The sequence below is a fragment of the Astatotilapia calliptera genome, chromosome 9, assembly GCF_900246225.1.
Source record: "Astatotilapia calliptera chromosome 9, fAstCal1.2, whole genome shotgun sequence".
In the NCBI taxonomy this organism is placed as follows: domain Eukaryota; kingdom Metazoa; phylum Chordata; class Actinopteri; order Cichliformes; family Cichlidae; genus Astatotilapia; species Astatotilapia calliptera.
Genome location: NC_039310.1, coordinates 29,793,759 through 29,820,154, shown reverse-complemented (window position 1 = coordinate 29,820,154; position 26,396 = coordinate 29,793,759). Strand labels below are relative to the sequence as shown.

At 42.6% G+C, this 26,396-nt stretch overlaps 2 protein-coding genes across 3 annotated transcripts in view; both read right to left on the bottom strand.

Annotated features, from left to right (window-relative positions):
- The window catches only part of LOC113029472 (zinc finger protein OZF-like), a 132,694-nt gene that overhangs the window by 17,831 nt on the left and 88,467 nt on the right, over positions 1-26,396 (bottom strand). The window lies entirely within an intron of this gene.
- Positions 1,304-12,316, bottom strand: LOC113029478 (V-set domain containing T-cell activation inhibitor 1-like). The gene is made up of 6 exons (XM_026180364.1): positions 12,174-12,316; positions 7,321-7,635; positions 6,930-7,196; positions 4,910-5,206; positions 3,467-3,560; positions 1,304-2,321 (listed from the first exon to the last, which is right to left on the bottom strand). The coding sequence occupies exons 1-6, from the start codon at positions 12,232-12,234 to the stop codon at positions 2,174-2,176; spliced, it is 1,182 nt and encodes a 393-aa protein (XP_026036149.1). The 5' UTR covers positions 12,235-12,316; the 3' UTR covers positions 1,304-2,173.

Here is a 26,396-nt window from a genome sequence, read left to right as displayed (position 1 = left end):
GTCGGGTGAGAAAGGCGACATCTCACTGCTTCTGATCCGTCGGAGGCTCTGTGCTTTGTGTTTATGTCTTTGTGCAGAATCTGTGTTCCTGCTCTCATTTACTGCTTTAGCTGTTTGGTGGTTGTTGAAATTTTGTGAGGTTTAACCTGAGATTCTGGCATTTCGGGCAAAATACATTTATATAAAAAAATTGATTCAGGATTTTAATGAATCGATATGACGTTATCCAAGAATCGATTTTAATCGATCATCAAAACCCACCCCTAGTAACTGTGTAATGCTTATGTACATCTGGATAATGACACAAACTAGTGTGTGGCGCTTCACTTTTTAATAAACTAAAAGACAGAAATCAGATTATAGGATCTGTAGTGTTGTTTATTTATATTATGGTACTAATCATTCGTGATATTTATTACTGTGTGCATACTTTATTAGAAGAGATGAGATTTTAAAAAAATCTCTTCCTTCTTCCAATCAGCTGTGTTTTGCTGCCCATTTTATTTCGAATCTGGCGCGAACCGGCGAGCCAGTTACTGAATCAGTCACTGCATACGTAATCAAAGCGAGCCTCGATACGCGCTTCACAAAAACTCGCCGAGATTACCCGACACAGGTAGTGATGGTAAATTTGATACTTTTACTGAATCGAGTTTTAATGAGTCACTCACCAAAGTGAATCGGCTTTTTTGAGTCATTTGAGTCACTGAGTCAGTTGACCAGAGAGTGCAAAAAAATGTACATTTTCACTCAAACTTAATTTGTTTCTCTTTTCATGTAAATCCCACTGCTAAGATGAATGATTCTAAAAACAACTATTTTATAGAGCAAAAAAAGAGTAAAAAAATTTCTAAAATTAAGCAATTTCCTATCAAAATTGCTTAATAAACATTTATTTTGTTTATTTTTATTTTATTAGTATTTTCCTTAAATGTGTTAAATATATATTTTCTCATGCAAATGTCCACTGAAATGTGAGCCTTGAGTAGAAGCCAACATTGGTTGAGCTTCTACTCAAGGTCTTTTCTTCCAGTTCAGAGCAGAAATGTTTTCGTTAAGATACTGGATGTTGTGTTTTTCTCCACAATTTTAATTATAAGCTAGATACATTGCTGCTAACAGCATCAGGGATGAGTCAGTGAGTCAGTTGGACTTGTGAATCATGATTCATGAGTCAGTAAAGTGATTCTCCAGTATTGAACGATTCGCGCATCACTATTGATGATGTAATGTGATGTATCAAATGTGATACACTAAGTATCACAGGGTTGAAAAAATAAAGTCTCAGTTCTTCACTTACATATACATTATGACAGAAATCTTTATTGGCATGCGACCACTGTTTTTTAATTAAGACATTTACAGAAATTCACATTTTCATTCAAATTGTGCAAATATCAGCAAATTACAAACATATATCAATCGAAAAAGGCGTTTTTGAAATTTTTTAAATGGGAAACATTTCAGTGTTAAACATTAGGCCAGAAAAACGTCAGAGCGTGACGTCCCCCCTCTATAGAGGTCTGCATCAGCAGTTTAGATGCTGAACCTGATCTGTGTTTAGCTGTGTTGTGATCATAGTGATCATAATACTGTCAGAGTATTGGCCAAAAATGTTTTCTAGACTAAACAACATAAAAAACTAAGCGCTAAAAACTAATAATTAACATTATTTTAGCTGTTAGCTTACACACACAAACTAACAGCTGTGGCTGTTTTGAAACCTTTGTCTAAACTGACAGTTGGCCACATTTTCACTGGGATGTTTTCACTTCAGGTAAGAATAAAACTGGAGACAATTCTTGAAAGAAAAGGAATCAATTGAAGCATAAACACATTCAGCACATCCTTTAAACACAACAGATTGTCAAAGGCAAGACTGCTGATTTACAAACGTTGTTTTCAAGAGTTCTCAGTGATGGTCCTTCATCAAACATCTTTGAACAGACAAATATGCTTATGGTCCATTTCCCCACCTCTAATAATACTGATACAGCATGTTTAGTCTATCAATTGTTTCGTAGACTAAACAAGTACAAGTGAGTCAAGTTGAACTAGTTCTTGTAATTAAGACTTTGTCCACCAGGGGTCAGCATTTTTCAAATCACAGCAGCGTCTGATCTGAGCTGACTGCATACAGAGACTGTTGGTGAAAACAGCCTAATGGTTAACTCTACGTCACTATGTTTTTACTTTGTTCTTCATCAGGTAGTAAAATAAGGTTTCTCTTTGTTGTGACTCTGAACAAAACAGAGTCCATCCTGGTTTGTGACGACGATACAAAGGCCGCGTGTCTGTAGCGCGTTAGCAGCAGTGGGTAGCTGTATATTGTAATACACAGAAAAAGAAGGCTCATGTGATTATTGCTGTTCTATCCAACTGTCCTGCGGATGATTGATGAATCCTTTCTTAACTTCCTGATTATTAAATTTAGTACAATTAATGAATCAATGTAATATTAACTATGTATTAGAGACGTTGGCAATGATGAGGTAAACTCAGCTGATGCCATGAACAAAGGTTATGGATGAGGCTCGGCTTCATTACACAGTCACCCGCAAAATAAAAAGACAGTAAGACACATATTCGTCCTCAGAATAAGAAGGTCAGAAAGTCATTCATGTCTAATCTACAGTAGCTGTTACATCATATCAAGTAGAAAAATTTAGATTTTTTAAAATCTATTTATAGGATCCGTTAGTTTAGTATTCATTTTTCTGTATCCACAATGAATTAGTTTATTTCCTGTTTCATTAAGTTGTTTGTTTCTTGTTATATTTGTTATATATTTTTATTGTTTTTGTACTTCACTGATGTTTTTGGTGCTTTCTTTTCACCTTATTGTAAAAAACCCTGAGAGTTTCATTGTCTTGGTGCATGCTCAATCATCCAGGTAAGTAAATCTCCAAAAGTTGATTCTGCACGTAGCGTTTTGTGGGAGCAGACGTGCACCATAAACCTACACATACGGATCAGTATTTAAGGTTTGACTCTCGTCATCCACTGGAGCACAAACTGGGTGTCATCAGTAACATAGTTCCCGAGTTCCTTCATCTAAACTCTCTGCTTAAGATTAAGGAACTGACCTCCCAGCCCATTGTTCCTTCAGTGGGCTGATTTCAGTCATTATGCAAATGTACTGTTTATAAGATTGAAACCTGCAGTCAGCTGAGACTGAAGAAGTCACTTGGATGAGTGACGAAACGTTTCTCCCACAAAACGCTACGTGCAGATGAACAGAATCAACTTTCTTTTTTTTACTTGAACAAAAGTACCAGCTGTTCAATATTTATCAGCTCAAAGTGTGACATGAACAGATTAGTTTCCCTCATGATGGCAGAACGATGCAGACAGACCAGCACAAACAAACGCCATCACACTCTATGGTGTGTAGACACTGCAGTGATTCAACCCTGGACTATAAACAACTCAAAGTCAAACAAAGTGATTAAAGTGTAGCACAGACCTCCTGATGGAGATTAGGGCAGCGATCGACAGGCCGATCAATACCAGTCCACACATAACAGCTGTAGTAATGACTGCAGTGTTAGAGCGAGCCCCTGTGGAAAAATGTGTAATGAAAGTACAGTTACTAATCATAATGTTGGTGATTATCAAAGAATGTACATGATCTTTATAAGTATAAACACAGCTGACTTAATACTTCATACTAGTTTGCGCACCAGAATATTACTGTAATCCCGACAGGCTTGTTTTACTGCTGAATTATTCAAAAACTGAAGTGTATGATGACTAAGTGACAGTAAAACTTGCTGCTGCATCAGGATTAGTTATGTTTTCTGTTTTGGTTCAACAGACAGATTCACTTCCTCAATAAGCTTTAACTTGTTAACTGAACCATGAAGAGAGAAACCTGTAAAAAAGTCCATTTCCCCTCCAATTGTTCCCCTCACAGTCGCTCACATGTCTTATTTTAGGAAATTATGAGTAAAGCTCACGTGCAGTAATAACACGAGGTCATAGCTGCAGAAACACTGATAGGTTCACTTTTGATACAGTTACACTGAATCTTTACTTTTACGTTATTGGTCTGTGTAGTTATGTTTCAACAGCAAACATTTCTGGGTGTGGGCGACCGTGGCTCAGGGGGTTGGGAATTGCATCTGTAACCGGAAGGTCGCCGGTTCAATCCCTGGGCTCTCTGTCCTGGTCGTTGTGTCCCTGGGCAAGACACTTTACCCTACTTGCCTACTGGTGTTGGCCAGAGGGGCCGATGGCGCGATATGGCAGCCTCGCTTCTGTCAGTCTGCCCCAGGGCAGCTGTGGCTACAACTGTAGCTGCCTCCACCAGTGTGTGAATGTGAGAGTGAATGAATAGTGGTATTGTAAAGCGCTTTGGGTGCCTTGAAAAGCGCTATATAAATCCAATCCATTATTATTATTTCTGAGTAGAATAAGTCTTTGTCTGGCTGAATGTCCCCACTTTACAAATGCAATAATAAAAGCTCTGGCAGGTGCATGGTTACACATTTAGTCAGGACTCTACAGGTAAGAAGTTATTTGTTATGAGAAGTTGAGATTTTGGGTCATGTTGTTTCACTTTTTAAACCAATGCAAAGAAAATGTCCAAAATAAACATTTAGTAGTTTATTTTATGCTTTTGTCCAATTATCCAAATTTATTTGCATAGCCACCCTGGGGCGCACAGACACTGGCGCCCTCTGACCACCACCAGTAGGCAATGGGTGAAGTGTCTTGCCCAAGGACACAACAACCGAGACTGCCCAAGCCGGGGCTCGAACCGGCAACCTTCCAATTACAAGGCGAACTCCCAACTCTTGAGCCACGATCGCCCAATGATTAATTAATTTCTTTAGAAATCTGGCTTTATCTGGTCATCAGCTGGGCAAGTTTCTCCCTGCAGTGTTTTATATCAGCTCGATCTTACCTTCAGTTATTCTCAGGTGGATGTGGGTAATGTGCGTCTCCTCAGCATTACTGAGCTTACAGGTGTACATCCCCTCCTGCTTTGTGGATAAGTGCTTTAGCATGAGGCTGCCTGACTTGGACACATTCTCCACCTTCTGCCTCCACCCGTCTGACACCGAGTAGGTGACGTCGGTCCAGGACTGGCTCAGGACGGTCTGAGTGTGGTTGAATCTCCAGAGGAGGGTGAAGTTGGTGAGTGAAGTGTTTGAGGGGGTGCAGGGGATTGTCACACCAGTGCTGGGACCACTGATATCAGCTGAAGGCATACAACGTAAATGATTAACAACAATATTAAAAACTACAGTCTTGGGAAATTACTAAGAGGTCCATGCAGCCCCAAGCAACACCGAGCCGAGGCGAGCACTCCCACACAGAGCGTCATGTATCCATGGTAATCAAAGGAGCTTGCAAAGAAAAGCATCTGGACTTCTTTAAGATACTTGAAGACGTTTTGCCTTAACGCCCACTCACATCCTGGGCCATCTGATCTCAGGAATTTGCATGATAAGGTGGGGCCAGGTTTCACAATGAACTCACCCGAAACTCTGGCTGATTGAGACCCACACCCAGTTTCACACCTTGGCTCAGGCAATTAGAGGATCATCAGGGGGTCCTTTTGTCCCTCTGTGGGGGGAAACTCCCACTAGGTTTATATCTGGGACTCTCCACCATTTGACCTTAGAACTGAAGAAGCTTCTCGGATGAGAGGTGAAACGTCTTCAAGCAACTTAAAGAAGTCCAGACGCTTTTCTTTGCAAGCTCCTTTGACTACGATGACCTGGATGACTGAGAACCTTCACAGACATATCCATGGTAACCACATAGTGAACCCTCACCAGCCAAAAGACCCCAGCAAAGAGCGTTGTCCAACACTCATCAGTGATGTGATATTTGCTTGAGTTTTCAGGTTCTGTTGCCACAGCATCTTACAATGCAGAGAAGACAGAATGCAATTGGACGAGAAGCGAAACTTAAACTCACCGGCAAAAGTTAAGGATACAAAGTTTGTGTTTGGTGATTTTAATTCTGTAACAAAAAGCAGGAAAAATGGTAAAGAAGAGGAGTCCTGACTCTGAGGGACTCTCAGACAGCCATGAATTTGGGATATCAACAGGAACTCGTGATGTCGTCTACGAATGTCATCACACACCCACTGTTGTGCTTCACTTCTAGAACAAAACATCCAAGTCAATATCCTCAGATATTTGTAACAGGGTATCAGACTGATCCATGCTGCACTGTTCCTCCTGAAGCTTGAAGTCTTCCTAAAAGTATCGTAGCACGGACCTTCCCAGGATGGCTGAGAAATGTGAACCCTCTGGTTCCTCTGTGGATCCAGAGCACCAATCCGGAGGAGCTGTCCCCAAACCCCCACTGATGTCACCCAGGAGAAGCCTTCAAGACCCAAAGCCTAAAAGAACTTGAGTTGAATTTCATCCACCTCAGTGCACCAACCACCAAACAGCTTAATAAATACCTCAGTGACCTCTGCCCCGCTGGCAGACCAATCTTCCTTGTTTTCACTGAGCTCATATAGACCCCTGCAGCTGAGCCCTCCACATACTGATATATGTATGTTATTACTGATATTTAAAGAAATTCCTGTATTTTCTAACAGTGTTTTGATGAGAGAGAGCTCAACAGTTTTTTCTTCTTTTTTGCATAAACCACATCCAAAGTCCGCCTTTAACTTTTCTGCTTTTTGATCATTCTGGTGCGCCTTGTTCATCTTGACACTTTTTAAAGGTCCACAGTCTTTGTGTGGATGCTGCATTTTATCTGAAAGTGCACGGTGACGAAGATACATCACGGATAGAGATTTCCTTGCATTGTTTCATCAGGATAGATAAACAGGTTTTGTGTTTTTTGTTTGTTTGTTTTAATTTTACAGACAACATATTTAATGCAGTTTTCCTTCATATTTTTCCTAGTTATCTACGTCCCATCTGCAGTTCTCCTAGTTTGGTTGAAATACTCACATAGTCTCTGCAGAGTGGCTCTCCTCCTGTTCCTGCGAGTGCTGATGGTGCAGATAAAGAGCAGGTCATAAACACCGGCTGAAAGCATCTGAGAGCTGCTGATGTTGTAAAGCAGCTGCTCAGTCCGCTCGACTGTGGTGGTGTTAGTGAAGGTGATGTTGGATGGAGGGCTTGTGGACCAGGTGAGCTGAGGTTCAGGGTAGATCCCCTCTGACCTGCAACTGATCCTGTTTTCAACCTGATTCATTTTGACCTTATTAACTGGAGCTGCAACAAAAAATCACGGATCAAAAACTCATCATTAATCTGATGACAAAAATGAACACAAAATCTTCATTCATCTGACAGTGCACGGAGAACTGAGCTGATGTTCACTGCAAGTTTCTCCTACCGTCCACTTTTAGGTTGACAAATGATTCCTGGTTTCCCGTGATGGTGCTGGTGTGGCACTTATATCTGCCCTCATCCTGAACCTCCACACTTGTCAGCTGGAGTGAGGCATTTCCACTGGAGATCTGGTCCTTGAACAGTGAAGTCCTGTTTCTGTAGTACTGGTCCTGGTTTCCAAGCTGGTCTCTGCTGTAGTAGAATGAGTGGACATGAAGGTCTCTTGGTGTCTTAAACCAGTGGATGACGATTTCATTCCCAATCTTGAAACTGCACGGTAAGACGCATCTCTCCATGAAAACACAGGACACCTCAGTATCTGAAACATCAGAACAGACAAACACTAAAATTAAACACATACAGCGGCTTGCAAAAGTATTCGTCCCCTTGAACTTTTCCACAAACATGAATCAATTTGATTGGAATTCCACGTGAAAGACCCACACAAAGTGGTGAACACGTGAGAAGTGGAACGAAAATCATACATGACTCCAAACATTTTTTACAAATAAATAACTGCAAAGTGGGGTGTGCGTAATTATTCAGCCCCCTTTGGTCTGAGTGCAGTCAGTTGCCCATAGACGTTGCCTGATGAGTGCTAATGACTAAACAGAGTGCACCTGTGTGTGATCTAATGTCAGTACAAATACAGCTGCTCTGTGACGGCCTCAGAGGTTGTCTAAGAGAATATTGTGAGCAACAACACCATGAAGTCCAAAGAACACACCAGACAGGTCAGGGATAAAGTTATTGAGAAATTTAAAGCAGGCTTAGGCTACAAAAAGATTTCCCAAGCCTTGAACATCCCACGGAGCACTGTTCAAGCCATCATTCAGAAATGGAAGGAGTATGGCACAACTGTAAACCTACCAAGACAAGGCCGTCCTCCTAAACTCACAGACTGAACAAGGAGAGCGCTGATCAGAAATGCAGCCAAGAGGCCCATGGTGACCCTGGACGAGCTGCAGAGATCTACAGCTCAGGTGGGGGAATCTGTCCATAGCACAACTATTAGTATCTGACCCACCTGGCCTTTTTGACAGCCACGTCTGGCCCATGTACCTGAAACATAAGAACATCTAACTTTAAAATATTAGAAATAAGCTTGCCTAAGAGTTCAGGCTGTGTTGAAGAATAAATATGGTCAAACCAAACGTTGACTTTCAAGCATGTTACAGTTGTGTAAATGCCGATTTTGCCCTATATGCTGTATTTCCATGAATGTTTGCAAATTCCTCAATTTTTCTAGTGAATTATAAAAACACGAGTGGTGGCTCAAAACTTTTACACAGCACTGTATACGTAACAGCTGCAGCACTTCTTCCTGCAAAGGTTACATGTTGTAACTTCGTACTGTTACTAGAGGAGAGCTTAAAAATTGTGTTGGACAGCCATTATTTCTGTCTTAATGGGCAACTCCCACTAGGGTTTAAATAGTGGGAGATTTACCCGAGGCACTGACCAGAGGGCAGCAGTCAAACAGGTGGTGGACGGGGTGCGAGAGGTCACCTGAGATAGTCCTGCTTTTTCTGACACAGGAGGATCTGGCCATGGCCTCCAGGGGTCGCAGAGGGCAGCCAGTGATTTTTGGGCAGTGTTAATTACCCTCTGAGCAGCCTGTTCTCAGTCGTGGCCCCTGCACATCTAGCTCCAAACACCCAGGCAGGAGGAGAGCACGCTCTCTTCTTGAAAATGGCTGTGAGTTCACTGCTATAAAACGACAGCCAATAAAGCAACTATGAGATGTGGTGGAACGGCAGATTCACATCACGGATCTGACAAATCTCCAGCAGCTGTGAGAAGCTATCAAGTCAACGTGGAACAGAATCTCAGAGGAGGGTTTCCAGAAAATAGCTGCGTCTTTGTAATGAAGGATGAAGGCAGCTCTGAAGGCAAGAGGACGCAACAAGATGTACCTGCTGGTGATGTGTGTGCAGGCTATTACATTTGTATTCATGTTGGACAGTCGGCTGTGATTTATCGAACTTCTCTTGTTTGAAATCTGCTCTTACGTTTGGTTCAGTTCACTAAGTGAAACAGATTTTGAGTGATGGGATTCTTAGTTTCGGTCTTTGTAATCAAACATTTTGACTGTAGGTCTCAGACATTATTAACAGGCACGTGCAGAGGGGGGGCTAGAGGGGCTTGAGCACCCGCCCCTTTCCTGATGAGTGCCCAAAGTGCCCTTTTGTTGAGGCAACTTTTAAAAGATTTTTTTTTTGTGTGTGTGTGTGTGTGCGCGTGCGGAGTCCTGTCTGTGCCCCTCAACAATGTTATATTTAACTATTAATCACAGTTTTGCTAAATAAAAGGATCTGGCTTGCATCAGACGGCAGAACGCGCTGGTTACGAGCCGGGAACGAGCTCACAAAGAGCACGCACATTTTTAGCGGTCCAGAGCTGTAGGAGAAACACAAGTTAACTCAGAGACACAGACTGATGCGACAAACCCAGTAAGTAGGTGTACAGCGTACACTGTAGTGTGTAGCACCCAGGAGTATTGGCTTATTACGTACATGTTGGTAAGCTGTCTTGTTGCTACTGACGAACTGAAACAAACGAGCGTGCTGTGTGTGCAACAGCGTGACAAACATTACCTGTCCTTTTATTAACTGCACAAGTAGTGCTGGTCACAGCTGCTGGCTACCTGTGTAAGGCTGTCATGGGTCTGTAGCTCTGTCACCGTTTTAGGGAACATATTTAGTTTTAAAGTAATTTTCCGGGCTTTTCCTGCCTTTCTGGGGGGATTATATTTCACTAAAAACGATCTAATATGCATGTCCACATAATAATGATTATAATTATAATATTTTAAAAAACACGCTGTATTTTAAAGAACATACATTAAGAAGAAGATTATATTAGATTTATATTTTAAATAAGACAAAATTTGGATTTTACAGCAGTAAAATTATTGTATCTCTACAGTTTAAACATGTAATAAGCTTTGCCCCTGCACAGAGTGGATAGTGAAACAAATGGAATCATCATAATGACATTATTTCATATTTATTACTTCCCCCTCCTCATTGCTTTATTATTGTAGCTCTAGTAATAAATAATAATGTAAGGATTCTGGATCAGCACCATGATGCCCATAGTATATACAGTATTCTGAAGAAGGTCTAAAATGTCACTGTGTGTGTTTTATTTTGATGGATTTTTAAAAAAAATATTACTCATGATATAACATTGTCCAGACATGGCTGGTAAGGACATGAGGAGGAAACAGCAGGAGCTGTGTGAGGCTACTAAAGGCAGGGCTATAACATTTTTCTGTCATCATTTTATTTTAGATTAAGTGCAAGAGTTGTTAGGTGTGGATAATTAGCTTATAGTTTATTGCAATAGCAAGTTGTGCTTTGTTCTCACATAGCAAGTGGAGAGTGATATATGAAATGATGGGATGGAAGGAAGAAGAGAAGCAAAGAGTGAGTCACAGGCAGAGCCTAAATTATTTCTCACAGTTTTTTGTTGCCTTATGGTTCCAAGCGCTGTCACCAATCTTTGCATTTTGTTATTATCTCATGACACTTGTTTAATCAGCTACCATCTCTCCTGTGGACTTTTTAATGCCTACAGTCTCAGATCAACACAGCCCTGCCCACCAGCACTATCCACAGCAACCCCTCAACAGCAACATTGTACCCATCAGGTAAAACATCGGCTAAGTTTGCTTTGCCTTGTTGCCCATATTAGATTCTTGATGAATGTGTGTTGTTGTTATTCAGCCTGGTTCAATGTGCCCCTTTAAACCTCTCTGCACGGCCCTGATTATTAACATTGTGTCTAACCCTGAGTGTGAGCTTGTTATTACAGCCTGTACTCTTTTAATTATTGTAGATCTTTAGCTATGTTGTGTTTTGATATGCTGTATTTTTACAACCTAAATTAGAGAATTTAGACTTCTGTTTAATATTTTGTAAGTGAAAGCGGGCGGACTGATTGGAAAGCAAACTGAAATGTTTAAAGTACTTAGAATGAGGTTTTCAGAAGAGGAAGGGAAAAAGGAAGTAACATTGATACTTGATCTTCGCAAATATTCAGACATAAGGACTTCAGTGTTCAGAGATTTCAGTTACTGATTATATTTACATGATTAACAAGCACAGTGATGCATGTCTCCTCTGCTCTAAGCCCCAATAACCAAACTACAGTTTCCTCTAATAATCAAAGTTAACTATGGAGCCCATTCACTGACGTGCCGTCCAGACTCGTGTAACTGGCTTTGGCTACGAATAAAAGCCGAGATGTGCTTTTGCTTCTGTCCCATTGTAGTCGCTCAGGAAGAGGACGTCTCCCACCCAGCCCGACCGTTAACTTCTCCGCTTTAAAAGCATTTCCAGACCCACTGATAAATACGACGCATTACTCAAATCCTGACTGCGACATCATGTCTACGTTTAGATTTTTGTTCAGCCTGCTGAGATTTTCAGGGCTTTCCCTCCGTCGCAGGAAATCCCGTGTAGTCGGGCTGAGTTTGTTTCCTGATTTTTAATGTTTTTAACTAAAAAGTTTATGCGTCTTTTGAAGAACACAGACGCCAAGCTTCTTATTACAGCCTGTACTCTGTTAAGATGCTTATTGTAGATCTTTATTTTCGTTACTTCTAAGCAAAAGTTCGTTGGTTCAGTTCCAGCCAGGGATAATAAATAAATAGATAAATGAACAAACCCCGCCTTGTATCGAGGGAGCAGTAAATGCCTTCACGAAACATCGAAAGAAGTCCAAAGAAGTCCAGTCGCAGAGCCAAAGCGTGAAAACTGAATACAGTGAAAAGTTTCGACCAAGTTCCCCAAAATGTTTTTTTTTTTTTTACAAACGCTCTGATCAACTGACAGCAAACATCTCACTCACCTCCATCTACAATCGTCAGAAAGATCCAGAGCAACAAATACGAGCTCCGTTGACGCACCATTACTGTTACTGTAGCCGTCGCATTGAAATGTAATTATTTTGTGATTGCAATGTTCAAACTTTGGTGTTTAATCTGGATTCATGTTGTGTTGTCGCCACCTACTGGTTGGCCTGAGTGTGGCGCTTTGTGGTGCGCATGCTTTGGGGTGATGCTCAATTAAGTGCACGTGTCACCAGAGACTGAAGGCTCGAGCCAGAAAGAGAATGCTGGCCTGTGTAAAGGGTGGAAATATAGAAGATATGGACTACAATTGCTCATGAATGTTCAGTAGAAAGGGGCACACGGTATGTTGGTGCATTTACTTTGTGTGTATGTTTTATTTGAGTTGTAATTTTTGTTCTGCTGATGTAATATCCGTGTTTTTCATTGATCGTTTCACCATAGTTTTTCACGGTGTTTGCTGGTGAAAAGAAGATTAAAATACTGGCTGAACATCAGTTGGAGCATGGCCCTTTATTCTACTTCGAACATGAAAAACCTTCAGGAGCAGTTACAGTTACATTCTCCGCTGTGTCCCGCCTCCTCACCAGGGACCTACTGTCCACAGTTTTCTTTTAAATCAAATCAAATCACTTTTATTGTCACATCACATGTGCAGGTACTTTGGTACAGCACATGTGAGTGAAATTCTTGTGTGCGAGCTTCACAAGCAACAGAGATGTGCAAAATACAATAATGTAAACAAGCAAAATACAAGAATGGCTACATCTGAAATAATAGTATATGCATTTCTGGATGTGTATACTAAATATTTTTCTACACGTGTGTGTGTGTGTGTGTGTGTGTGTGTGTGTGTGTGTGTGTGTACACATATTTTACAAATTAAATAGAGTAAACAATGAATAGAATATATAAAATAAATAAAATATACAGAGTTGAATATGTGCAAAACAAGTGGCATTTATATACAGTATGGAGTGCATAATGTTGAAGTTCCAGTAGTGAAGCTGAGGTGTCTATGACGTGTTCAGCAGTCTGATGGCCTGATGGAAGAAGCTGTCTCTCAGTCTGCTGGTACGGGACCGGATGCTGCAGAACCTCCTTCCTGATGGAAGCAGTCTGAACAGTTTATGGCTGGGGTGACTGGAGTCCTTGATGATCCTCCCCGCTTTCCTCAGGCACCGCTTCCTGTAGATGTCTTGGAGGGAGGGAAGCTCACCTCCAATTATCCGTTCAGAGCACCGCACTACTCGCTGGAGAGCTTTGCAGTTGTAGGCGGTGCTGTTGCCATACCAGGTGGTGATGCATCCAGTGAGGATGTTCTCAATGGCACAGTGATAGAAGGTCCTGAGGATGCGGGGGCTCATGCCGAATCTTTTCAGTCTCCTGAGAAAGAAGAGGCGCTGCTGCGCCTTCTTCACTGTTTTGTTTGTGTGTACTGACCACGTAAGATCCTCAGCCAGATGTACACCAAGGAACCGGAAGCTGCTCACTCTCTCCACAGCAGCGCCGCTGATGGTGATGGGGGTGTGTACTTCTCTGCACCTCCGGAAGTCCACTATCAACTCCTTTGTCTTTGTGACGTTGAGGGTGAGATGGTTGTCTTGACACCAGTGGGTCAGGGCGCTGACCTCCTCCCTGTAGGCCGTCTCATCACCGTTGGTGATAAGACCCACCACTGTAGTGTCGTCCGCAAACTTCACAATGATGTTGGAGCTGTTAGTGGCCGTGCAGTCGTAGGTGTAGAGTGAGTATAGTATAGTTTACATGAGGTGGATGAAGTCAAACACAAAGCTCCCTGTAGTCAAATTTTTTTTTCATTAATGTTTTCATTAAAATCATGAAAGTTATGGTGCAGTGACTGTTTTTATGTTTCTTTAAATTCAGAACCATAATTCCTGCTGCAAAGGTTAAAAAGGGGCCTGTTTACACATGCAAGTGAAGTTACGGGCATGAAATACACTTCAGACTGTGTTACAGGTCAAAATGAATAATATGCGATATTCAACTCAAAAACAAACTTATTAAATCTGCGGGGGTTTTTGTAACTTGTCGTGTTATTTTCTGTTGAACACCCATTTGCATATTTCGTCACCAAAAACTCTCCCAAACAAACCAGAAAATGTTGCAGGATCATCGGATTAAACATGTAACTGGTTTTCAAAGCTGTGGGACAAATCTGCAACAGAAACAAGAAAAATGATTTAATGTGATGGGTCCTGCAACACTGACGCACCGACGCATGTATCAAGCTCACATAGCAAAGCCTGCGTGCGTCGCTTTAAGAAAAAGTCACGTGATCGACACAGCTGCAGTATCGCTCATTGCCAACGACCCAATCTGTGTTTAAAAGGTTCCGCATCTGTCAACGGAATGAATCGCCACCAAAAAACACAAAATTACTCTCGCAAAGATTAAAAAAATAAATAAATAAATAATAATCATCTCTCCATAACAAAATGGAGCCCGAAAGAAAAAGAAATGTTTCTGCTGTGTGGGATCATTTTGATCTTTTAACTGCAAATAAGGTAATAGTTTGTCTGTCTTTGTTTCAGTGTAACCTATCATAATAGGAAAAACAGCAATGTGACTTGAAGTGTAAATTATTTATTTCATTTTATGCAGGTTAAATGTCGCATCTGTTCTGCGGAGCTTTCTTACACAAACAAAAGCACCTCCTCAGTGTTTAAGCATCACAGAGACAAACATGAAAATGAGGAGACAAACACACCGAGAATGAACGCTGGTAGGCCTATACAGACACTGAACATCTTTATCATCATTTTTTTAATTAATATGTGTTTTATTATTTTCATCTAGGAAGACTGTTCTGGACCAGGCAGTACTGGATTTTATTATAAAGGACTGCCAACCCCTTAGTATTGTGGAGAGTGTCGGAGAGAAAAATTCCAAGATCAGAGGATCCTTTAACGTACTGGGGGGAAAGGAAGACATATTATCAGAACCTTATCCACCTGGCTTTACAGTTTTTGTGTAGCCCAGCTTCATCTGTGCCTGTGAGTTTTCCAAAGCTGTGGAAATGGTGCAAAAAAAAAAAAATGCAATAGACTGAATTCAAAAACATTGGATAAACTTTTTTTTCTGAATAGAAATTTATAATAAACTCTGAGTCAAATGGGTAATATTACATTCACAATACTTTCATTTTAATTTTCACTTAATGTCATTCACAATATATTTGTAGAGTATAAAATAAAGATGTGTAAAATATTTGCAATGTAAAAGATATAAAATGATTCCATGGAAAGTACAATACCTTACAGTGTACAAGTGTGACTTGGCCATTGAATCAGTGTCTGTTGTGAGTCTCAAGTTGCCTGCAATGGTATTTAAGGTCCAGCAGGTGTCAGCATGGAGCAAAACAGCAACACTGTGTCGACACAGCATGGATACAGTTTGTGCTGAAACGCTTCACGAGGCCTCATCTACCCATCGCTACACGAAACCGAACATGACCGTATTCAGTCATAGTCCCCTGACCTGTAAAGCATCATCGATGCAAGCAGCATGTAAATTCAAAAGACTGCATAATATCATTTTACCTCTTTTCTTCGTCCAGTGCAGAACCACACCAGCTGCTGTCGCTGATAATGCAATGACCAAAATGTGCTTTTGGTATATAGGTTTTGCCTTCTGCACTTAAGATGCGTTTAGATGAGGCCTGCTGGCTTTTAATTCAATCACCATTTTCTGCACAGCTGTCACATGACTACACTCAGACATCACGCAGACTTCATTACAGGGAGATAAAAGATTAAAGATCTGCTTAATTGCAAAGAAAGCCTTTCAGATGTATCTTTTAGAAAAGTTCAGGGCTGCAGTGAGTGTGAGTCCAGGTCACATGCCCCAGCAGAGGGAGTGTTCGCCCAGGGCGCCAAACAGGCTAGGACCGCCACTGACGCCACAAAATGTTGAAGTCCTTCTCTTAAAGCTCTTTAGCCTTTTCGGTTAGTGTTCATACTCTTTCGCTTTTATGAGCAGTCTGTAGTTCTGTAATTTGCTCAGCATCATCTTCTTCCACTGCAGTAAGTGGTACAGCATAGTGCTCTTGGAGATCTTTGTCAACCGTCTTGTGAGTATAGTTAAATGTCATTTAATGGTCTGTGTTTAGATTTCAAAATCCTTAAGTATTACTCTGGGGTTACTGTTGCATATACTTTAGCTGTAATGACATTCACTCTTAATGCAGATGCGTTTGTACTGAAAGAACCCTGCGAACTTCACTCATAGTTCGACCTTAAACAAGCACACAGAACTCTTCCCTAAACTACAAAGCATCACTTTGAAGTACAGTAGAAATTAAGTTACCTTTGATGAACATGTTATAGAAACTTATTGTGGATCTTTCAACTTGCCTTACACCACTCTCATTCTACTTTTAACACTGTCCTTTGTTAATTTCCACCTTACTCCAGTTGTATACCGTAGTTGCTGCTGTGCTTGGCTGCTTGTGAGCAGTAAGCTTGTGTAATGGCGCCCTCTTGTGTCGCTCTACTGTACCGTCACTCTCTGCAGCTGCCGTCTTTGTGATGAGCTTCTTGAGAACTGAAGAAGCTTCTCGGATGAGAGGTGAAGCGTCTTCAAGCAACTTAAGGAAGTCCAGACGCTTTTCTTTCCAAGCTCCTTAGACTACGATGAACTGGATGGCTGAGAACCTTCACCGACTCTTAATATAAGCAGTCCTTACCCTTAAATCTCACCTCTCTTCTTCCTCTCCTGTCTTTATTATCTTTCTCCATCTCTGCGTGAAATTAGCTCCCCTTCTTTTCTTTCCCAGTGATATACAGCAGATGGACCTTCTGTGCCATTTCATGTTTAGGTCAGTTATATTTCTTTGTGCAGTCATTTGGTTTGTTAAGTTTGCAGTTCTTTGCCTGAGTTCAGTTTTGTTTCTTTGACCTTTTTTATGAGCTCAACATTAATTACTTTTGTAAACATAATTTTTGGGTTAAATGAATGAAAACCCTGTTTTTCTAATAATTCCTGTGACTCCTGCTTTTTCCAACTCTGCCGATCACACAGCCCTAAATATTTGTTTAATGTCCTGGTCAAATATTACTCCAAGGTGTTACTGGAGGCCAAGGTAATGGCATCCAGAGCAAGTATCTGGTTAGACACCACATTTCTAGGTATTTTAGGGCCACGTATAATCAGCGGCAGAAAGCTAGTTGTCACCCAGGTCTTTATATCAAGCTCTGTGTTCAAGCTATTAATTACTGCGCGCAAGAGAACCACAACACACATCAAACATTAAGGTTCAGTTATGCCAGCTTTAACTTTGGGATGCCTCAGCTTCTCCTTTATCCCCCCACACACAACTCTCTGCATCAGGAAGGTCCTGGCACTGGTCATCCTGGGAGTTTCGTCCTTCTACGCCCTAACAGTTAGCAGATAACATAGTGAAGCAGCGCCAAGCAGTTTTCACAAGGTCATGCTGACACATAATTTGACTATGACTTTAAACATTGGTAACTTCAGGTGTTGCTCTGATATACAGGAAATGACATCACGGCTCAAACTCTTTGTCAGTAAACCATTTCTTTATTTAACATATAAAATTTTGGTTTAACTGTTGCAGGATCTCATAACAAACAAGCTGAAAAAAAAACTGCAGAAAACATGGATCGATGCATTCATTAAAAACATGATAACAGGAAACAGATTTTTTGATTCAACTGCTGGAACAAAGCTAACCACTCAACATGAACACTACAGTAGAACAGTTTAGAAAGCTTAAAATGTAACGAGGCACATTTAAGATAAAAATATAGATACATACCTCACAGTAACTGCACTTGTAGAGTCTTTCTTGTGTGGATCTTTTGGTGTGCTTTCAGGTAACGTGGAGATTTAAAAGTCTTGTCACACAAGTCACATTTATAAGGTCTCTCCTCAGAGTGGGTAAACATGTGGCGTTGTAACTGTGTGCCTGTTAAACATAGTTTACCACACTGACTACAGCAGTACACATCATGTCTGGTGTGAATGCGTAGGTGTGTATTTCGGCTCCGTTTCAGGCTGAAGGTTTTTCCACAAACGTCACAGCTGTATGCTTTAATCCCAGAGTGGGTAACTAGATGACTCTGTAAGCTGCTACTCTGAGTAAAAGCTCTGCCACACTGATCACAGCTGTACGCTTTAACTCCACTGTGGATGAGTTGATGTGATTTTAAGCTTCTAGGCTGAGTAAACGACTTTCCACAGTCTCCACAGCTGAACGGTCTCTCTCCAGTGTGGATGAGTTGGTGGTTTTTTAAGCTTCCAGACTGGGTAAAAGACTTTCCGCACTCATCACAGCTGAACGGTCTCTCTCCAGTGTGGATGAGTTGGTGGTTTTTTAAGCTTCCAGACTGGGTAAAAGACTTTCCACAGTCTCCACAGCTGAACGGTCTCTCTCCAGTGTGGATGAGTTGGTGTGTTTTTAAGCTTCCAGACTGGGTAAAAGACTTTCCACAGTCTCCACAGCTGAATGGTCTCTCTCCAGTGTGGATGACCTGATGCATTTTTAGGGAAGCTTTAACGGTAAAATCCTTCCCACACTCGTCACAACTGTATTTTCTCTCTCCCTTTCTTCTGTGAGGTTTGTCGGCCTCCTGAGAGCGCTGACTTCTTGGTCCACGTTGGTCCTGCAGTGACAGAGAAACAAACAGAGGCAGTGAGTGAAATGCAGTCGTGGAACAAACTGAACTCCCTCCATTAACCCTTTATGGGTGGTCCGAGTGTGCTATAGAGATTATCTATAGCACATTTGGACACACACACACACACACACACACACAAAGAGTTTCCTCTGTAGTGACTCAGCTGAGTCCAGATGGCTGAAAATGTTCCTCTGCTGCTCCGTCAGACTCTTCTCCTCCTGCTGATCAGCTGGGACACAAAACAGATCTTTGTTAGGCTCCACACTGCACTGAAGAGTCAAAGTGTCTCATATGTTCATCTGACAACACAAAGTACAAATTTCACTCTGATTGCTTGTAGAAATCTTGTGAGACGTGTTGTGCTGCAAAGTGAGGAAACTCTCTCACTCACTTATACTTCAGGAGGAACTTTGTGACATTGGCTCTAATATTCTAAGCAGCCCTTTACTATGACAGGGCCAGAAAGTCCTATTTGAAGGTTTGGGAGAAGGACCATGTTAAAGGTGGATTGGGGTTTATACACTTTGTTATGATACAGGTAAGGCTGTAAGAGCCTGAGAAGGTGTCCTGAATGAACCTCTAAAACCAGTTTTCAGCTAACGACTCTGCTTCAGTCTGGAAAACAGCAACTACAAGTTTAAAGACTCCATCAACAATTCACACCCAGCAACAGCCTGAACAGCTCCTCCTGTGGTTTCCACAAACAGGGACAGACCTGTTACTCCCCCACCCCACACTTTCAACTCCTTCAGGCCCCCAGCTCCACCTACATAATGACTGAAACTAGCACCACTGAAGGAACAATGGGCTGGGAGGTCAGTTCCTTGACCATTAATATGCAAATTCTCATGACCATGTGATTGCAGCCATTCCCCAAACTCTTCGTGAAAGGTACTCATGACCATTGATCAATGAGCTTCTATCAGTGAAAAGACTTTTCTACTCCAACTTTCTGCCAGCAAATGCTCAACTTCTCCCAGCGTGCTGAGCCAATGATTAGTTGGTGTTTTTCTTTTGCTAATTAAAAAAAAGAAAACCACTTCCTGTCATGTGTTCATCCAGAGCAGCTGGACAATAAAGTTTATTGTGATCCTGATACTGCAGCAGATCACTCTCCAAGTTCCAAGTTCAACTTTATTGTCACTTCAACCATATACAGTTTAAAAATACACAGTGAGGCGAAACAACGTTCCTCCAGGAACCAAGGTGCTACAAGACAAGTTAGTGCAAAAAAAAAAAAAAAATATAATATATCTAGTAATAATATTGTGCAAAAGAGCATTTACAGGTTGGTGTGTGCGATGGTTTGGTGGTGTAGGTCAGTGTGTTTGCGCTTTGTGTTGGTTAGTCAGTCCAGTCTCAATGTTTTGAGGTATTTGAGTTAAGCTGAGTGATAATGTTAGTGTATGTGTGTGTGTGCGCGTGTTTATCAGTCAGTCCCTTTTTGCTGAGGAGACTGATGGCTTGTGGAAAAAAGCTGTTGCACAGTCTGGATGTGTGTGCCCGAATGCTTCGGTACCTTTTTCCAGATGGCAGGAGTGTAAAGAGTGTGTGAGAGGGGTGTGTCCGATCAGCCACAATGCTGGTGGATTTGCGAATGCAGCGTGTGGTGTAGATGTCCTCAATAGAGGGTAGAGAGACCCCGATGATCTTCTCTGCTGTTCCCACTATCCGCTGTAGGGTCTTGCGGTCTGATATGGCACAGCTCCCAAACCAGACAGTGATGCAGCCGCTCAGGATGCTCTCAATAGTTCCTCTATAGAAGGTGGTCAGGATCGGTGGTGGAAGCCGGGCCTTTCTCAGTCTTCTCAGAAAGAAGAGACGCTGTTGGGCTTTCTTGTGCAGGGAGCTGGTGTTGAGGGACCAGCCGAGGTCCTTCTCCAGGTGTACACCCAGGAATTTGGTGCTGTCAACGATCTCCACAGAGGAGCCGTTGATGCTCAGCGGTGAGTGGTCGCCTCGTGTCCTCCTAAAGTCAACAACCATCTCTTTTGTCTTGTCAACATTCAGAGACAGGTTGTTGTCCTTACACCAGTCCGTTAGTCTCTGCACTTCCTCTCTGTACGCTGACTCGTCGTTCTTGCTAATGAGACCCACCACGGTCGTGTCATCAGCGAATTTAATGATGTGATTTGAACTGTGTGTTGCTACACAGTCATGAGTCAGCAGTGTGAACAGCAGAGGACTGAGCACACAGCCTTGTGGGGCCCCAGTGCTCAGTGTGGTGGTGCTGGAGGTGCAGTTCCCGATCCGTACTGACTGAGGCCTTCCGGTCAGAAAGTCCAGGATCCAGTTGCAGAGGGAGGTGTTCAGGCCTAACAGGCTCAGCTTTCCGATCAGTTGTTGGGGGATGATCGTGTTAAATGCTGAGCTGAAATCTATGTACAGCATTCGGACGTGTGAGTCCTTCTTGTCCAAGTGTGTCAGGGCAAGATGGAGTGCAGTGGAGATGGCGTCGTCCGTTGAGCGGTTATGGCGGTATGCAAATTGCATTGGGTCCAGTGAGGGGGGCAGCAGGGTCTTGATGTGTCTCATGACGAGCCGTTCGAAGCACTTCATGATGGTGGGTGTAAGTGCGATAGGGCGGTAGTCATTGAGACAGGACACAGAAGACTTCTTGGGCACGGGGACGATGGTGGTGGCCTTGAAGCACGTGGGGACAACGGCACTGCTCAGAGAGATGTTGAAGATGTCGGTGAGAACATTTGCCAGCTGATCAGCACATTCTGAGCACTCTGCCTGGGATGTTGTCTGGTCCAGCAGCTTTACGTGGATTGACTCTGCGTAGAGTTTTCCTCACCTCAGCTGTAGTGAGACACAGGACCTGGTCGTTCGGAGGAGGGGTGGTCTTCCTCGCCGCCACGTCGTTCTGCCTGTCGAACCGAGCATAGAAGTTGTTAAGCACATCTGGGAGGGAGCCGTCACTGTCACAGGCAGGTGGTGTCGTCCTGTAGTTAGCGATGGCTTGTAAGCCCTGCCACATGCGTCGTGTGTCGCCGCTGTCCTTAAAGTGGTTGTGGATTCTCTGGGCGTGTGCGCGCTTCGCCTCTCTGATGGCCCGAGAAAGTTCAGCCCTCGCTCTTCTAAGCGCCACCTTATCTCCCTCTTTGAAGGCAGAGTCTCGGGTCCTTAGAAGTGCACGCACTTCCGCAGTAATCCACGGTTTCTGGTTGGGTCGTGAGATGATGATCTTGGAGACAGTGACGTCATCGGTGCACTTGTTGATATAGCTGGACACTGATGATGTGTACTCCTCCAAGTCAGTGAAGTCGCCGTAAGTTGCAGCCTCTCTAAACATGTTCCAGTCAGTGCTCTCAAAACAGTCCTGAAGAGCAGAGATGGCTCCTGCTGGCCAGGTTTTCACCTGCTTCAGAACCGGTTTTGATCGCCTGACGAGTGGTCTGTATGCTGGAATTAGCATAACAGAGATGTGGTCTGAGTAGCCGAGGTGGGTGCGGGGTTCTGCCCGATATGCGCCGGGGATGTTTGTAGCCTAGCACAGACTCCCGCCCGCTTGCCGCGCTTCCGCTTCCTCGCGCAACGCTTCCGATGTCTCCACCTCCGTCCGCCGGCATCAGGCAACGCCGAGGCTTCGAGGCCTGGTTCGCGGAGCAAGCCGAGTTCACGCAGCGTTTCCCGCAGCCCCTCCTGGATGTCGTCAACTAGGTTATTTAGGTTGAAAAGTGTCTGGCTGTTGTATGCACGAACACCGACACCAGTTGCGACGTTATCCATACATAGTGCAAAATAAGCACGCTACACACAAAAACGTAAACAATAAACAATGCAGCACCAGTTTTGGCTCCGGAGTGGCCGCTGCGTGCTACTGCCGCGCCGCCATTTCCTGTTATCGCTTCAAATAGAAACGAGGCTGTAGAGGTTTGGTGCAGGCAGAAAAACAGCTGCAGGGACAATGAAAAGACTTTTCTGCTCCAACTTCTCCCAGCATGCTGAGCTAATGATTAGTTGGTGTTTTTCTCCAAACACTCTCTCACTCTTCTCTCAACGTGTTCACAATAAACTGTGAACAGACACCGAGGAGAGCAGCAGAAGACCTCATTCAGGAGCTAAACTCAACATGAACTGAACTCACAGTAAAGTTAGCTCGGTGCTTACCTTTAGATGAGCCCACAAACCGAGAGAAACTCCGCGATGAAGCTGCAACTCTTTCCAAACACAGGAAACAGATCAGGGAGCAGAGACCCACGTGGTTCACGCTGATCTCAGCTACGATCCAGGAGACAAGGGTGGGCAGATCGATGCAGATATCGATCCAAACGGTGGTAGTGGTTTATGATCGATGCTTTAGTTCGTCCCTCTCCTCTAAATTTAGAACTTTACTCCCTTTGGATGAAAAAGCAGCTCTGTCTGTGAAAACACCGCTTCTTATGCGGCAGACTCACTTTGCTCCGCCCCCTTCTTTTTGCCCTGCTGGGATTTGTTACTGTGCAGTCACGTGACTCAGATGCGCTCGGAAGACGCATTTGGGGTGCAGAGAGAGAGAGGAGCACCATGTGGAGATATTTTACGGTTGTAAATGAAAATGCAGGAGAACAGATGGAAGGCATGTCAGCACCTAAAGCCACAGGAGACCACAACAAGATGTAGAGTTCAGCTTAGTTTTTTCACATCTCAGTTAAATGCTTTGACTGAATTCTCACTGCACAGTCTGTCAAGTAAAATATTCACAGTCTTGGAGTAATATTCGACTCTTCTTTGGGCCTTGACTCTCATGTAAAATATTTTTCTCGTTCCTGTTTCTATCATTTAAGAAACATCTCTAAACTGCGACATGTGGTTTCCTCAGCTGAACTGGAAAAACTCATTCATGCATTTGTGTCATCACACTTAGATTACTGTAATTCCCTGTTTACTAGCTTGGATAAATCATCTCTCTGTCGCCTCCAGGCAATACAAAACGAAGCAGCCAGACAACTAACTCGCTCTACCAAGCGTGTTCACATCACTCCCATCTTATATTCTTTACATTGGCTCCCAATACAGTTTAGAATTTGCTTTAAAATTCTTGTTTTAACATACAGAGCACTAAATGGCCAGGCCCCAGATTATTTATCCAAGCTTCTTATAAAATACACTGCTGCTTGTCATCTCCGCTCACAGACTCAGAGTCTGTTAGTTGTTCCCCGTACACGACTGAAGACAAAAGGGGACAGCCTTTCAGTCAGTTGCACCAAGCCTGTAGAACAGTTTACCACATCAATTACGTTTGCTTGACTCTGTGGATTCTTTTAAAAAACAGTTAAAATCTTTTCTGTTCAAACAAGCCTTTTGTTGATCTACATATTTTATTTTATTTTTTTACATTATTTACATTTGATCTTTTACATTGTATATAATATCTATTGTTTTTATTATTTATCTTGATATTTGTGTACAGAGGGGAAAAAAAGTTACCGGGTGTTGAAAGATTTTATTATGTTTATGTATAGAAGTAGATTTCATTTAAGGTTCTCTAGATGTGTTTGCTCTTTTTACTAGAGAAGTTACACTGTGCAAGCTCAGCACGAAGTCTCTATCGTTGTATGTTATCTCTTCCACTCATGTGTCTGTGACAAAGTCTCTACCTTTGTATGTTATCTCTTCCTGCATGTGATGAAGTCTCTACCTTTGTATGTTATCTCTTCCACTCATGTGTCTGTGACGCAAACATGCTTGAGTATAAATAAAGGGTGGCAACTGCTGTGGAGTGTGAGTCTCCGTTTGAACTCTCACCCGTGTGCACGTTAAACCTGCAAACCTGTCTGAGTGTCATTTATTCTGACCTGAGTTGCATTACAGGAAAACTCCTGACACCGGGCCACCGAGGAAATGCCCGATGGCCAGTCCAGCATTGGTTGTGCCAACACTTAACCCTTCGCGTGCAAACTGTGGCACGCGTGCCTAGGGTTGCTGACCCCTGATGTAGATGCTAAAAATGACAGCCTCAACATGATCAAACTATCTCTAATAATCAGCTATGTACCACAGGCCTTCAAGGTGGCTGTAGTTAAATCTTTACTCAAAAAGCCATCTGTAGATCCAGCAGTCTTAGCTAATTATAGGCCAATCTCCAACCTTCCTTTCATATCAAAAATCCTTGAAAGAGTAGTTGTCAAACAGCTAACAGATCATCTGCAGAGGAATGGCTTATTTGAAGAGTTTCAGTCAGGTTTCAACAGCTTTAGTGAAGGCTATAAATCAGGGGTGCCCAATCCTGGTCCTCGAGAGCTACCGTCCTGCAGCTTTTAGATGCATCCTTGTTCCCACACACCTGAATCAAATGAATGGCTTGTTATCAGGCCTTTGCCAAACATGATGGCATGCTGAAGAGATCAAACCATTTGATTCAGCTGTGTTGGAGTAGGGATGCATCTAAAAGCTGCAGGATAGTAGCTCTCGAGGACCGGGATTGGGCACCCCTGCTATAAATGATCTTCTTATGGCCTCTGACAGTGAACTCATCTCTGTGCTTGTCCTGCTAGACCTTAGTGCAGCGTTCGATACTGTCGACCATAATATCCTATTAGAGTGATTAGAACATGCTGTAGGTATTACAGGTACTGCACTGCAGTGGTTTGTATCATATCTATCTAATAGACTCCAATTCGTACATGTAAATGGAGAGTCCTCTTCACACACTGAGGTTAATTATGGAGTTCCACAGGGTTCAGTGCTTGGACCAATTCTGTTTACATTATACATGCTTCCCTTAGGCAGCATCATTAGAAGACATAGCATACATTTTCACTGCTATGCTGATGACACCCAGCTCTATCTGTCCATGAAGCCAGATAACACACACCAATTAGTTAAACTGCAGGAATGTCTTAAAGACATAAAGACCTGGATGGCCGCTAACTTTCTGCTTCTTAATTCAGATAAAACTGAGCTTATTGTACTCGGCCCTGAAAATCTTAGAAATATGGTATCTAACCAGATTCTTACTCTGGATGGAATTACCTTGGCCTCCAGCAACGCTGTGAGGAACCTTGGAGTCGTTTTTTACCAGGACATGTCCTTCAACGCACTTATTAAACAAATATGTAAGACTGCTTTCTTCCATTTGCGCAACATCTCTAAAATTAGAAATATCCTGTCTCAGAGTGACGCTGAAAAACTAGTTCATGCATTTATTACTTCCAGACTGGACGACTGTAATTCATTATTATCAGGATGTCCAAAAAACTCACTGAAAAGCCTTCAGCTAATCCAAAATGCTGCAGCAAGAGTCCTGACAGGGATTAGAAAGAGAGCAGATTTCTCCTGTTTTGGCTTCCCTTCATTGGCTTCCTGTTAAATCCAGAATTGAATTCAAAATCCTGCTCCTCACATACAAGGTCTTAAATAATCAGGCCCCATCATATAGTAATGATCTTGTAGTACCATATCACCCTATTAGAGCACTTCGCTCTCGCTCTGCAGGCCTACTTGTTGTTCCTAGAGTATTTAAAAGTAGAATGGGAGGCAGAGCCTTCAGTTTTCAGGCCCGTCTTCTATGGAACCAGCTTCCAGTTTGGATTCGGGGGACAGACACTATCTCTACTTTTAAGATTAGGCTTA

Excerpts from the sequence above, each read along its gene's own strand:
- LOC113029478 (XM_026180364.1), bottom strand. The coding sequence starts at position 12,234 with ATGGTGCGTCAACGGAGCTCGTATTTGTTGCTCTGGATCTTTCTGACG. Across the intron at positions 7,636-12,173 it reads TCTGACGATTGTAGATGGAG|ATACTGAGGTGTCCTGTGTT; the intron begins GTGAGTGAGATG and ends CTGATGTTTCAG. Across the intron at positions 5,207-6,929 it reads AGCCACTCTGCAGAGACTAT|CTGATATCAGTGGTCCCAGC; the intron begins GTGAGTATTTCA and ends GTATGCCTTCAG.